At 41.7% G+C, this 15,615-nt stretch overlaps 1 protein-coding gene across 1 annotated transcript; it reads left to right on the plus strand.

The window, feature by feature from the left end:
- Positions 1–2,777: 2,777 nt before the first annotated feature.
- On the plus strand, positions 2,778–14,742 carry CHRNA6 (cholinergic receptor nicotinic alpha 6 subunit). Its single transcript, XM_037374280.1, has 6 exons — positions 2,778–3,139; positions 5,527–5,666; positions 7,509–7,553; positions 8,650–8,759; positions 8,878–9,865; positions 12,679–14,742. The coding sequence occupies exons 1-6, from the start codon at positions 2,824–2,826 to the stop codon at positions 12,799–12,801; spliced, it is 1,722 nt and encodes a 573-aa protein (XP_037230177.1). The 5' UTR covers positions 2,778–2,823; the 3' UTR covers positions 12,802–14,742.
- The last annotated feature ends 873 nt before the right edge of the window (positions 14,743–15,615 follow it).

The following is a 15,615-nucleotide window of genomic DNA, read 5'->3' on the forward strand; positions in this document are numbered from 1 at the left end:
TAGAGGGAAAAATCAGCCATTCAAACCTGGACCTAACTCCAAAAATCAGAATCTGTTATTAGGCTTGCCAATAGCACTGAGGTGTGTGCCTTCAGCCAGAGCTGCAGGGCACACAGACAACCTTCCAAATAGGGCCTGATGTTTTTTCACAGTTAGCAACATGCAACTTTTACAAAGTCAAGCTCCAGTGGTGAAGTGCATCCATGTGCTGGAAACCTTTATACTGGGCAGATTTTGTGCATCCCTGCAAGCTGCTTTCCCTCTTGTGCCTGAGGCACCCCACCTGAAGAAAGGAGGCCAGAGATTTTTCTCTGAGTCAGTATGTTCTTAGAGAGTAAAAGCACATGTGAAGAGACTAAATCAGCCTCTTTTACACATGGAGGGCAAAGTAAGAGTGAAAGCCTGTCAGTATGTGCTTGCTGTTTGAGCCTGGCATGTTGACACCTCCCTTGGCCAGTTCATGTTAGATTCAATTAGGCAATGATGCACAAACTTTTTGCTCCACTTCCAGCTGGCTTCCTTGTCGCTGAGGCAGTACCTCAGCTTTTCTCTCTGGACTCTCCATCTGGATGCCTCAGTAGCTGCTTGTCATAGCCCAGTTTGAACTCTGCCTTCTTCTTCAACCTTTCCCAAAGGCAGCACCCACTCCAGCAGGGTCCTAACAGCAGGGCAAGTGTGGCACAATCCCTCCTGCCATCTGCTCACTGAGTGATTGGTATTGCCTCCTAACTCGGCCTGCTTCCCCAGTCTCTTCCTCCCCATAAAAGAGCAGCTCTTTACCTCGTGTAGCAGTAGGGATCACCTTGCCAGCTGGCCTGCCATTGATCTTTCTCTCCAGAGGGAAAATACACTCATTACCCTCACCTCTGAAGACCCTTCAGTTTAACCCAGGTATGCATTCGCAGGTATGTTAACTTCTCACACCCAGTTCCCTGGCCTGTCAGTCTTTTGGAAGGACAAAGAGTTTGGAAATGTCAAAACATTTTAATTTAGGGTCAGTTTGTTTTCAAATTGCATCTGACTATGTTACCATATGTCATCTTTCTACAAGCACTGGACTTTAACAAGAGTGCATATGCCATGACTACAGCCAGCCACAGGCATCCTGTGATACTGCACAGCTGCATAATTCTATTAGCCACAGTGCACCATGAGCAGCATAAATCCAAGAAGGAAGTATGAGCTTCATTGGATAAAGTGAGGGAACTGGAAGGTTATGGACCTGAACTGTTAACATCATTCTAATAAACATTGCGACTTGCGAAAACCAGACACAAGGCAAAATGTTTTTTGGTTTTTACTTTTTTTCCTTGAAAAATGTTGGGAAAATGGAAATTTACAAGAAAAATCATTATGCTGAAACCCACATTTTCATCTTCAAATAATTTGAAAGGAGAATTTATAACTTCAGCTCATAGTTATGCCTCATAGTCTCATAGCCATGCCTTGTGGTCTCTACTTACAACCATGTTTAGTTTGCTGTTGCTTTCGAAAGTACAAGATTACTCCCAGCCCCCCAGACACCCTTGTGGTTTGATTTTTTTTGTTTCTCATCTCTTTGCTCAAGGCTCCCTGAAACCAGGGAGCTCTGGAGTAGGGTTGCTGTTAGTAATCCTCCAAGACTGCCTTTTCACCCACCAAAATTTGCTATGGGCAACTTTGTCCACTTCGGGTATCTTCTCTATGCAGGCAAACCATTCCTAAGTCTCTTTCTTCCAGGCAGACCTCTTTCCTTCTATCCGTATTTTAACAACTTCTGTAGAAAAAAAATCATTTTCTTATGCTGAGCTGCAGCATTGCCTCTGTGCTCTGCAGTATTAAGGGCATCCTTTTCCTGTTTATGGCTTTTCTTTTTTCTCCACACTCACACAACAATGAAACTGCCTGGAAATCAGCAGCATTTCCGTTTTGGTCAAGTCATTCATCCAGTCACTCAGACTGGTTCATGCTGGATTAAGCACACATAAAGGAGATGCCCTGTCCAAGCTGCTTTCCATGAGACTGGACTGCACCACGTAACCTGTGGTGCCTTCCTCCCTTCTGCAGTTAAACAAAGTCCTGAGTTTTTCAGACCCTTTGCCTACAGATTCTTTTCAGGCATTCCTATTGCAAGGACATGCTTACTGAATGCTTGAGTAGTGAACACATATTAGTCTCTACAGGATCATGATCTCTGTTTTTTTAACTTCTGTGATTAAGAGTAACATTCTGTCCCAGTGAACTCAGCCTATTAGGTACTTCTGTAACAGCACCTGATGTTTTTCCCTTATTCAACTGCTCCATTTCCACCCTAGCAGGATACTGACACAGGAATCACTGCACACACACACCCCAAAAAAAAAAAAAAAAAAAAAAAAGATAGAAAAATTGATGTTGTGGGCTGACTTGCCTGTCAGGGAAGAACTTAGCATGCTTAGCTGTTCCTGTCAGATGGCAATAATAAATATACTTGCCTTAGTTTTATTCACTCAGAATACTGTCAAGCATGTCTATCACATGATGCTGCGCTTATTTCAGGGTCTGGATGGTTTCTGGTAGAAGTGTTAAAACTATACAGCATCCATTTCTCCTGCTGCAGAATTAGTCTTTAGCCTAGAAACTGAAGTTGTTTCATCTCTGCACATTCTGACAGACTCACTCAGGTGAGCATCAGGCAATAGCTAATGCAGCTGCTTTTGTATGTGTGTTATTTAATCAGTGGGTGGAGGGCGGAGGGAATTCCTCCCCCAGCTCTACGCCATGCTGGCCACCCTGTGTGTCTTGCCTCCCTTCTCTCTCCTGCACTCATACATTCCCCCAGAGGCAAGATGCTGCCCAACTAGGATGCTGCCCAACTCCCTTCTCTCCGCACAGCATGAGCAATCCTCGCCTGGTGATAGTGGAATCAAATCTGCAAGGCTGTGCTCTGCTCAGCAGACTCCAGAGTTTGCTGCAAATGCAAAACTGAAATCCACCTTTGTACCGCCTACTTACCATCCAGGAGGCTTGTATGTCTTCTTGCCTTCTGTTTCTTTCCCCAAACCTCTCTTGTCAAAAGGAAGCTCTATTCTGCTGCTAGCAATGCATCCTGAGGGGTGGCAATGTTGGTGTTACCCTGCTTTCTGTGTATGGGTATTCGTGTTCACATCCTTGATTAAAGGTAGGCTTTCTTTGATACTAGTCTCTAAAATATTCTCTAGTCATTGTTTCTGCTTCTGTTTTCCTGGAGTGAATTCAATGTAAAGCTTCTACCAGCTATTTCTAACCTGAAATCTGTAACATTTGAACAGTATTTTAAGAGAGCTAAAGCAATACTAGTTTGCACACATAAAACTCTTCATTTTTGTTTGATAACAGAAACTGTTTCTAGCAAAGAATGAAAATTACATAGGAGTTCTAGTAATTTCATTTGTGCTTGAATTTTGCAATAGCTTAAATAATGCAGGCTGAAGATATGCATGTTCCGTACTCACACCTTCAAAAGTGAGAACTTGATATTTGTTCACTGTTGTTTGTGATCTATGGTTAAATATGCTGAAGTGATTTCCATCCACAAGTCTCACTGAGGTTCAGCAGAATTTTTGCTTTTAAGACACTACATCTTTTTTTAGTCTCACTTCTGCTGAGGACCAAGACATTTATGACACATACTGCTTGTGTTAGTAAGGCATAAGGCATTGTCTGAAATCAGCACCAATGGGCTGAGTATCTGTAACCGAGATATAAAAATGAAAGGCCTAAATACTTGTCTGTTTCTGTTACTTTATTTTAAAGCATATATCTCTTAAGAAGCCAGTAGGAAATTTTCAAATTAAACATGATTTTAGACTCACCAGCTTCAGTCATGAGACTTTGGTAAGAAACTCATGTTCCCATAGTAGGGTACTTCTAGTCACAGTGTGATGGATAATGATGAGGAAAATCCAAAAATGAAATTACAATTTCCTTTTTTAATGGCAAAATACATGATATGGAAACATCCAAACTTTACAGACATTCATGTGTCTTCTCTGGATGGTGCTAAAAGGATGAAACAAAACACCAGGTCATGGAAGTTTTACTGGAATTTTCTTTCCATACATGTAAGTCACCAGCAACCATTTCAGTTTTTAATTGTGATAATCCTCTGAATATGAGCATGCTTTGTATCATCTTAGAGACAGAGGTGTCATTTTTTTTCAAATGCAGGGGAACGAAAACGTAAGCATGAAAACAGTGCAGTATGCTGAGACTAAGCATCTCCCTGTAGGACATCTGTGCAACCACAGACCCTTGTTTTCACTGAAGGAATTGTAAATTGCAAATTTATATCCTGTGCTGTGCCATAGACCACCCTGCCTGACACAAACCCCTTCTACGTTTAACATTTGCAGTCATAAATGCTTCCTATGATTGCTTTCCTGACGTGTTCTAGCACAGTCTGGGACTTCTGATCATGTATCTGAAAAACTATTTTTCCTCATTTGTATCAGTAATATCTTTGGTGTCATCATGTAGCTTTGATAATGCAGCTGTGCTCAATACAAGGAGCATATTCTAAATCTCTGCTATATGAAGTATTTTAAATTTAAGTGCTGAATTATAGTAGTGCATTGAAATAGCAAAGTTATTAAAGAAAATTGTTTTTCTGAGCTGATGTTGTCAGTCTACACAATTTAATCTTTTGTTTTGAAATCTAAGGCTGTAGCCCTTAGCACAGTGAAAATAACTATTTCAAATTTTGTCTGTATGTAAAAGATTAAAAGCATTCTTCTTGACTTTGCAGTGAGGCAGCTCAGTGCCTGTTGTATACCTTATTCTCACTAAGCCATACACTCTGTCCTGCACTGACTGGGGATTACAGCTATGATCTCCTTTTTCCCAAAGAGCGGCTCTGTATTACGAAGATGCATGCTATTTTATAAGCTATTTTAGTATTTTCACATTTTTTTTCTCATAGAACTTAATAAATGAACTTCCTTTAGAACAAAAATTGTGCCATCTAAAGAGCTGAAATAGAAAGCATGAGGATAAAATGTAGTCATAGTTTTTAAGGCTAGGAGGAGTCATTATAATCACCTAATCAGAGTCCCTGACAGATTTTGATCCAGTAGTTGCAGCCTCAAGCTCTTAATTTCTAAGTAGCTATGCTTTTCATGAGCTCTCAGTTTTACTATAAAAACTCCCAAAGATTAAATCCACCACATTTCTTTGGTTTCTGCTTCACACCACCTACTCTGCCTGGGTCTGATATCAGGGTGGGCCAAATGGAGGCCCATAGGCTGGATCCAGCCTAGGACACGTTTCCATTCAGGCCATTCACCTTACACTTTGAGGATACAGGGAGCAGTGGGCAATGTCCTTCATTTGAAGGAATTGTTCATGTTGAAGGAAAATGCCTTCAACAGACAGCCTACTGGTAGCCCTCTTCTCCCTGTGCTCCTGTGTCTTGATACATGGTCACAAGAACAGGATCCAGAAATACAGCATGGACTAGTATGTTATCCAGCACCCTTTTTCCCTTTTCCTTACCTCTGACATAGCAGTTCTTTGTCTTTACCAACACAGGTACCACAGCTTGCGAATCAGAGGAACGGTTATTTCACAAACTCTTCTCCCAGTACAACCAGTTCATCAGGCCAGTGGAAAATGTGTCTGATCCTGTCACAGTGTATTTTGAAGTGGCCATTACTCAGCTTACAAATGTGGTAAGACTCGTTACAGAATACTGCTGAGATTTGGGGATGGCTACAAACACATGCAAATTGCTAATGCAGCAGATGTAATTGTGATGGTTGCACCTGCAAACCTCATCGCTGACATTGTCATGTGTGCATACGTGTACGTGCCGATACCTTTGCTGTTCATTCTGTCAGCCGAGTTGCTCCAAGTACTCAAATGAGTGGTTCGAGCTACACAGATTCATTTGCTTACTCTGCAGTGCCAAACACCTTTGCTCCAGGCAGCAGCCTCTGGCACCCAGAGCAGCAGTACCAAATGTCCACTCTCCATAGGGCTAGCCCATTCCAGAGACACCTGGCTGTGCCCACATCGTGTGGCACATGGCCTAGTTCTTTTGTGGGGCCAGTGTCATTTCCCAGTGGTCCTGAGAGATGCATGGTTTTTCAGTCTGTTTCAAAATAAAATGTGATGTTTTAAAGCATGGAGCTGGGGATGGATGTTGTGTGTTCTGGGATGCGCTGTATACAAGGGTGAGCGTGTCTGAACTGGTAGACAGGCAGGGCAGGGGAGAGGGACTGTGGAAGAAGTAAAACCTGACCTTAATCCTTGCTGAAGTCTGCTCTGTGAAGCAAATCATCCACAGACCAGAGACAGAGTTTTGATTCTGAGATACGGCAGACAGTGAAGAGCGACATTCAACAGCAACCAGGGAACTGAGTTACCTGAGAGTATAAGTGAAGGCATTGGAAGTCCTCAAGGTGAAGGCAGGTGTCACCTGCTGAGTTTCCTTTGACAAAGTGTTTTCTTTCCTCCTGGTGAAGGTAGATGTCACCCGTTAGAAGAGTTCCTTTGTCAAAATATTTTCTTTCCATGTTGCACATAGCTTGGCAGGTTTCAGCAGTTCTGTCTCACATTGTAGCCCCTGGCTCCTAGTGCTGTCTCTGGAGGAAAAAGGGAACGTTGTAAGTAAATCAGTTGGATTTTCTTATAAAATAGTCATGATTTTTACAAGAACTTAGTTTACCCCAGAGACAGGAACCCTGCAGGCTTTTAAAATTATCTTTGTGCTTAATCTTCAGTATGCAATGTTGAAGATCCATCAGCATTTTCTACCTTTGGCTTGTAAATATCTTAGATTTTTTGAGTCCACATGCTTAAAAACTAAGAACTACCCAAAGCAATAATCTTGCAGATGTTTTCATTGTGAATGCCAGCCTGCATTCATAAATACATGTAATATGAGTCATTCTGAATACTTTTAGGCTGAAGGCTCATTAGAACAAGATTCAATATTTTATTTTTGTGTCTCTTGCAGCACCTTCCTGATTCATCGCTGAGTTGCAATAGCAATAATTTGACTCTAGAAAGAAGGACAACACTGAGCTAATCTGGTGCTGGTTGAGTGCATCTGCTCTAAAGGTTTGCATAGAGATGCAGGAGCACTGTGGTACAGATGCCTTTTTCCTTGAATCTTAACCACTGCAGTACTGTGTAAACAGAGTTTTTTAAACACTGAACCCAACAAAACACAGAACAACCAGCAGAACCTTATCCCTCTGGTACTTGTCAGAGCAATTATAAGTTTTGTGCTCTCCAGGTCCGCAGGCAGGCCCCCAGCAAAACAGTGCAGCTCTTTGTATGTCTGGTATTTGTGGGGCATAATTTTTCAGTAGAGCTTTAAAAATGTTTCAGTCGAGCTGCATGTGACACTGCACAATACGTAAGCCCTCTGAAAATAGCCAGGAAAAATCTGGTATCAGTTAATGTGGAATTCTAGTTTCCAGTTTTATCAAGTAAGCTTGTGGCCATCTTAGGATGCTGTAACTGATGTATGGAGTGAAGATGTGCATGCCTGTGTTTCTTTCTAGGATGAAGTCAATCAGATTATGGAAACAAATTTGTGGCTAAGACACGTAAGTGACTGCAGTGCATTTCCCATGCATTTCTCGTTGATAAGATGAAATGTGTCTTACCTTGTAAACTACATCTATATAATAAGGCTTGTTTTGTAACAAGGATTTTAAAGGTGTGAAAAAGGAGAAGCTCCATTAACCAAAGCCCCATTTGAAAAAGTAATTTCTTTATTCTGATCTCCATGAGGTTACATCTCCCATCTTTCCTGTTTGGTATATTCTCCCTCAATTTCATGATCATTTGTTTATCTGGTAAACCTAGCTGGATGTACCCATTAAGTGTGACAAAATATGCAGTCCTAGGTCATCTCCATATTGAAGATGCCAACATTTATTAGCAAAAGGAACATGCTTCCATTTTTCCTTAAGGTTTTAGCATTTATACATAGGCAAAGATCCTTAGAGAACCTAAGCTGATGAGAAAACACGCCAGTTTCCACCAAAACCAGTTTTGTTCAGGCATTGATTGCCATCCCACAAAGTTTTCTGTAAAAGACACTGTACGTATGACCAGGAGCTTTGGGGTAGGCTGTGAGGGCATGGAGCATGGTCCCACGATAGGACACTGGACAGCAACACAAGAGAGCTGCTCGGCATCCCTCACTGCCCCTGACTTGGAAATTTGCTGTCCCTGTGGAACCAATAATGTCCCCTGGCAGCAACTGCTTGTTAGTGTGCTCTCTCATTACGGTGCTGGTCTGCTGTGGTGCTGGCCTTCTTTAACCTGCAGGATGCACATGACAGCAGCAGCAAGGCCTGTATGTCCTCTCTGCAGTGGGGAGGTAAGCTGGCACAAGTAAGGCTCTATACTGATGTAGCAAGACAGAGGAGACATCTCAGCATGTCAGCAGTGGATAACAATTGGCATCCAATCCTCTCACAGAGGAGGGAGTAGCAAATCAACGTGAGCAACATTCATATAGTCCAGTGTTTCTCCAGGACATGGCCTTGTTGTCTTTTGCACCGTTGTACCCTTCTGCATGTGCTAAACTTTCAGCCTTTATCATAGCCTGTCATTTTACTCCTAGGAAGATCAGAAAAGCAGGTATTTGCTGATAATACAAGGTTTTAAAATCCTTGTCCATTCTTCTTTCAGATCTGGAATGACTACAAATTGCAATGGGATCCCAGAGAATACGATGGCATTGAATTTGTTCGGGTACCAGCAGACAAAATTTGGAAACCAGATATTGTCTTGTATAATAAGTATGATGAACACTTTTCCATTTTACCCCTTCTCTCAAAAGCATCCTCTTGCAGTGTCCATGAAAGACATTTTACTTTCATGGTAATTTTCTTTTCTTTGCCTCATTTGTCTTTCTAGTGCTGTGGGAGATTTTCAAGTTGAAGGCAAGACCAAAGCCCACCTTCGCTATGATGGAATGATTACCTGGACACCACCAGCTATTTTTAAAAGCTCCTGTCCTATGGATATTACCTTTTTTCCATTTGATCATCAGAACTGTTCACTGAAATTTGGCTCATGGACCTATGACAAAGCCAAAATTGACCTTCTGATCATTGGATCCAAAGTAGATATGAATGACTTTTGGGAAAACAGTGAATGGGAAATAGTTGATGCTTCTGGCTACAAACATGACATCAAATATAACTGCTGTGAAGAGATTTACACTGACATAACATATTCCTTTTATATTCGAAGGCTGCCCATGTTTTACACCATAAACCTGATCATTCCTTGTCTCTTCATCTCATTCCTGACCGTGTTAGTTTTTTACCTGCCATCTGACTGTGGTGAGAAAGTGACCCTTTGCATCTCTGTGCTCCTTTCTTTGACTGTATTTTTACTGGTGATCACAGAAACAATCCCATCCACCTCCTTAGTAATTCCTCTTGTAGGTGAATATTTACTTTTCACTATGATATTCGTGACTCTGTCAATTGTCATCACGGTGTTTGTCCTGAATATACATTACAGGACTCCAACCACACACACAATGCCCAAATGGGTTAAAACCATCTTTCTTAGCCTACTTCCTAAAGTCCTGTTGATGCAGAGACCACTAGAACAGCAGAAAAAAAACATCTCCAGGAAAAACAAGAAAGGATCAGCTAATACATCAGGCAAGTCAAAGCAGAGCAAACACAAAGATGCCAAAATACACAAGGAGCAGCAATGCAGTCACTGTGACAAGGCAACTGAACTCACTACTGCCAAAAGAAAACGACTGAGCCATCAGTCACTGAAATGGGTGGCAGAGCACATGGAGTACTCCCCAGAAGTGAAGGACGTGATTAGCAGCGTTCAGTTCATCGCAGAAAACATGAGGTCTCAAAACGAAACCAAAGAGGTAAGAGAGGTAACTACCCAGCTGGGCATGGGGTCACACTTCCAGCAAGAGAAAACATGATCTGGGAGGGCAGCCCAGAGGAAGCCGAGTTGTTGGGTCTAGAGAAGAGAATTTTGAGACCTATGAATACATCCAGGTTTCCTACAGAAAGGGAGGAGGTAAATCATCCATTGGGGATGGAACAGGAAAAGTGATCTCACCTGTTCTTCCTCTATCCCCACTGGATGATTTAAGCAGCAAGAGAGTTCTGGATTAGACATGAGGCTCACCCTTCAAAGGAAAAGTATCAGCCTGTTGCAGCCATGAGGAGTGAACTTTGATCAGGCAGAGCTGATCCTGCCATAGGGCAGGGAATAGAGTAGATGGGACCTTTCAAGGTCTCTTCCAACCCAAATTCTGTAGATCCTCAGAAGGAACCCTCTTCCACTGCTCACCAAATTCTCCGCCCTGGTAAGCCGTGACATCTCAATACTGAGCATGCTGTTTGCCAGGCAGGGTGCTTTTCTGGGTTAGTAATGGAACAAGCCAATCTGGGAACTGCTTTTTAAAGAGCAGGGCTTGTCTAGCAGCACACTACTTGATCTGGAAAAGAGCTATTCTCAGCCAGTGATAAATCTGGTAAAGATACTCCTTTCAGAATGCTGTTGTCTGTACTTAGTTTCAGTCTGGCTTTTTGATATTTTTACAGTGATTTGACTAACTGTGACTTTAGCAATACAGTATTTTCAGCCATAAAAAAAAACATAAGTGGAAATAAAAGTTGTTTTGGGGAAGACAGCTGAATAAAAATAGACAACAGATATTAATAAAGACTTTTAAAAAAGGCAAGAGAGAGGTTTAAAAATGAGACTTGGCATTTGAATTAATGGATTTTCTTGTGTGAGGTTATGAATCTTTCATCCTAGCTGGGATTACTGTCATAGAAAATAATGCATGTTGGAATTTAGAGAGTTCTGGGACCACTTTCTCAGATGTAAACACAAGCAACTAAAAGCAGCTCCAAGAAAGATTATCTGACATCCCACACACCCAGGACTCACAAGGAATAGGAATTCTCTGACATCTCGAGATGTTTTTAAAAAGTGTTTAGAACCTAATGAAACATTTATTTTTGATCTGTTTTGAAATGTTGGCTTTTGGTTTTGAAGTTTTTTAGATGCTTTATGATGGCAAAATCCATTTCAAAATTAAATACTGCTGCTGTGTTTATATTGAAAAACACAGTATCTTGTGAGGGAAATGTTGAGAGGTATTCTTTATATCAGAATATTTTGTTGAAATCAGCACAAATTCATGCATCTTCTGTGCAACCCCAAAATTACTTTTTTGCCCCTTTTTTATGTCCCGCAGAAGAAATTTCGTCTGAAAACAAAGTCCATAATGTTCTGAATAAAAGGCTACAGTTAAGGCCTGGTGATTGAATTTATAGGCTGTGTGGGTAATACATGCCAGCCCAAAGCAAAGGACAGAAGTCTATCAGCAGAGAGTAGGATGGCAATTGAGTTAAGCCTTGCTTAGTACCTATAGCTTTAATGTTTTGGTTGACCCCAACATCTTAGCCCTGCTCTTAGTGCCACACCAGGTGCATAAAACATATCCATGTACTGTATTAGCTGATTTCTCTGATGTACTCCAAAAAGGAAGAGGCTTTGTGTGAAGCAATCTGAATAACATGCCACTTTGATTATACAGCTCATGATAAGTCTTCCATTGCCAGTTTTGCTGATTTGCATTTTTCAAATCTCTCCTGCCGCATGAAATTGTATTCTTAGTCTGGTGAGTGCATCAGCAGCTCTGTACCTTACCTTTCAAAACATACTAGGAAGCAGGATTTTTCATTTGAGAAAAACCCTCTCTTTGGGGAAAAAAAGGGAGTTGTTCTCAGGCAAGCACTGAGAAACTGATTCTGCAGGCTGCTTCTGCTTCAGCCAGACTTGAAAAACTATATGGGTGATATCATGTACTAGTTCTGTATAAATAAAAGTCCCTTAAAAACTGTGGCTACATTTACAACAGCTGGAGTTCTTGCTGTGTTTTGTTCCACAAGAAGCGCAACAGCAGCCTCTTGCAGGGAAACATCAATAAACTGTGAAAACAAGTAGAAGATCCCACAATAGAGAGCTCTTAACCAGTCACTAGTTTTATATGAGTGAATGTTCTTCTGATGCGGTGGTCCCTGTATGTAGGTACAGTTTAAAGGACAGCAACTTCACTGCATGTGATTCTAAGGTATATCTCTCAGACGTACAAAATCCGTTCTGGCCTGCTTAGCACATAGCGCTGTGGTTTGCTCAGTCAGGACCCTCGCTTTGCTATAGTCCATGTGTCCAGCTCTCCAGTTTGCTGAATAAGTGGGGCTTGACTGGAGTGACAGTGTGACAAGCCAGGCCAGAACAGAAAACTGCCTCTTGTGTGGGCTGTCAGGCCAAATCCTTAGACAACGTCTAGGGATGTGCAGCTATGGCAATTCTACCTCCTGTTAAACCACCCCACTCTGCACCCACGTCGTAATCAGGTCCTATTTGTTAATGTCAGCATCACAGCCATAGCTTGCCAACAGACTTGAATATTTAGAAAAATTCAGCAGACTAAGACAGTGTTAAATGTTCTCAGCCAAAAGTGGTAGAAAATCAGGCCCCTTTAAAAACGCTTGAAAACTGCAACCGGTATAAGCATGACAAGCAGCATTCCTGACTGTATGTTTCTCCTCACACTCAAAAGCATAAGGGACATTTCTGCTGCATAATGTCAACTTGCAATTTCATGTTACATCACATATAGTTTATCCTTTTCCTTTTTTTTTTCTCTTGCAGGTGGAAGATGATTGGAAATACGTAGCTATGGTAATAGACAGAGTATTTCTATGGGTATTTATAATTCTTTGTGCATTTGGGACTGCAGGGCTCTTTATCCAGCCGCTAATAGCAGATACATAACTTGATCCACGGCTTTTTATCCACTTCTGTTGTTTCGGTTTTGGTTCGGAGCTGTCCCCTATGTTTCCCTCTGCTTGCATAACCTCTCTGCTCATCACCTCCTCAGCACCCAACCACAGAGGAAAGGGAAAAGAGAGGGAAAGGTCCTCTGGGAAAGCAAACGACCCAAAACAGAATGAGAAGAGGACTGAAAATGGGAAATGAGTGTGTGGTCTTTCTACAGCAGAATGCCTGGGATTTTTAGAGTGCCTGTCTGTCTTTACTCAGTGAGATCTGCAATAACAATCACACTGAGGATCATAGGAGCAGATTGAAGTTATTGAGCTTTTCCCTTGGTTTCAGTACAGGGAGATACTAGGACAGTTCAGGCACTTTTGAGTGCATTGCCCAAAGAGGACTCTACCTGGCTTCATCTTTCTTTCCTGATCATAACTTTTCCTCAGCTTTGAATTAATTTACATTTCCTCTATTTCTCTCCTTGTACAACAGTTAGCGTTTGGTATGGTGCTTAGATGAGATACCACAGTCCTACTGACTGAATCAACGCTCTTCATTGTGTTTTTGTATCAGGACAGCCAATAATCAAAATAAAAGTACAATTAAACCAATCCCTTGACCTGTGACATTTTCAATACAATCTAAAATAAGGGGTCCCCATCTTCTGCAATATATGTACACAAATGAGGGTCCCAGATCAACAAAGCATTTACATTTATGTTTGAAGTCAGACAGGTCTTAAGCACTTAATCATAGCTGAAGACAAACTGGCAATATTTTGCACTGCATGTAGCCTTGCTGACAGTATTTGAAGCATCCTAGAGTCACCAGAGAGGAATAACCTGGATGCACTATGAAAAAGACCTGAAGTATTTTTGGTTACCATGCAAGGCATCCACATTTGAAACCTACCATGCTTCTAAGACCTTTAAAAACTAGTTCATCTGCCATTTAACTTTGCATGTGACTAAAGTCCTCTTTACTTCCTGATACTGAGTATGAAGAGTTTGGTGAGCTCCAGTAGAATTTCCAAGTTGCGTGTCTTTTGTCAGGTTAACAGCGGTCCCTGTTAAAACTCTTGCTTTCTCGGGCTGAGACATAAGCCCAGCGGGGAAGGTTTTGTCCCTGAGTAGGTACTCATCACAGACAGAATTGGCTTGACAACATTTGATTGATCTGAGTTTTCCCATGTTTTTAAAACCCAAGAGCAGCAGAAGAAGGCTGGCTATCATGAATCCCATGCAAAGCTGGGCACCTTGGTCTGAACAGCTCTGCAGTGGTTTCTGTTTGCTGGCTCCTCATAGATCAGGGCTGTGTGTGCAGACCTGTACCTGTAGGGACACTTCCTTCAGGGCTGAGGCTGCTGCTATATAATCAGTGCCCAGTCCTAGTGCACTTAGTCCTGAAACACTCTGTAGATGTGTACCTGATGTGGTTTCTATACGACGTGGACAGTTTACCCTATGGTCCCTTGTCTGTTTAGATTCCTGCTGGTTTTGTGGTGAAGGATTCTTCCCTAAAAGGCACCATTTCAATTAAAGCCAATGGTTTCAAGAGTAAAAACTTCTTTTCTCTCACCGGAGGCTCTAAATTTAACTGTACAGTGTCAGTGCAGTGTTTTCAGTGTCTGCTTTGAACATCACCAATCCCTGGAAAATATGAGTCCCTGTTTCTGAAGTCCCTGACTGGCCTTTTGCTCTTTTTTGATGCTCCATAATAAAGAAAATAGAACTGAATAAATGTGTATGTCAGAGATAAAGATGGAATGACAAGAATATAACTGTCTTAATCCAGTAGCTGAAATATGTAAAGTCATGATTTTCTAGAAAAAAACTGTATTTTCTGTAGTCCGCATGAATGTTGCATAATTATGCAGCAACTGACAGACAGATGTATGAACAAGCATGGTTTGTTTTGTCAGCCTGTCAATTAAATATCACTTCTGGGATATACCTCCTCAAAGGATTTGTATTTTGTTAAAAACTCCCTGCTGTACAAATGTGTTCAGAGGTGCTACGGAATGACATTTGCTATGCTGGCTCTTTAATCAGGAAGGAGGGGCAGGGAAAGAAGGGGAATTTGAAGAGGAGAGCTGCATTCTGAACTCAAAAGTTTCATTTCTACAGGAAAGACATCTGATTGCCAGCATTTGCTGTTTTCAGTTCGTGACCACACAATGAAAATAGTGCAGCTGAAGATGTACTGCATTGGTGGTTTAGGCATGACAGCTACTACCCCACAGCCAGTAAGCTGACTTTGGCAAAATCCCTGACTTTTTGTCAAAACATTCACAATTGTACAGCTGTCATTTACAGTAACACACATCTCTCTGTCTTGCCTCTGGACCTCAAAAATAGGGTCTGGACAGTTTAGCTCATCAGCCTGGTATCCTAAGAAAGTAAGATTTACAAAGTCATGTTCTGTCTCTTTCCAAGTGTAGTATTTCCCCTTCCTTTCTCCCACCCAATAACTTCTGGATCCTTGTTTTGCCATTTTCAGCTGTGTTTAGCACATTCAAGACTGGGATCCTGGCATACTCCTGTCAGCATTATGAAAGTAGTCGGCTGATTAGATAGGGTGTAGGGGGACAGGACACGATAAGCATCTCACCTTAGAGAAAGCTGCAGAAAGAATTTAAACCACGGTGACATTTTCTCTTGCCCCAGCTCTTGTTGGCAAATGTTCTAACTGAAATAGCAAGAAAATCTGGCATTTCAAGGCACTGGGTTGGCTGAGTTGGGTGGCACACCACACAACAGCCACAGGAAAAGTACCCATGTTCATTGCAGGGCACATGGAGTGGTCTGTCTATATTTG

The sequence above is a fragment of the Falco rusticolus genome, chromosome Z (assembly GCF_015220075.1).
Source record: "Falco rusticolus isolate bFalRus1 chromosome Z, bFalRus1.pri, whole genome shotgun sequence".
In the NCBI taxonomy this organism is placed as follows: Eukaryota; Metazoa; Chordata; class Aves; order Falconiformes; family Falconidae; genus Falco; species Falco rusticolus.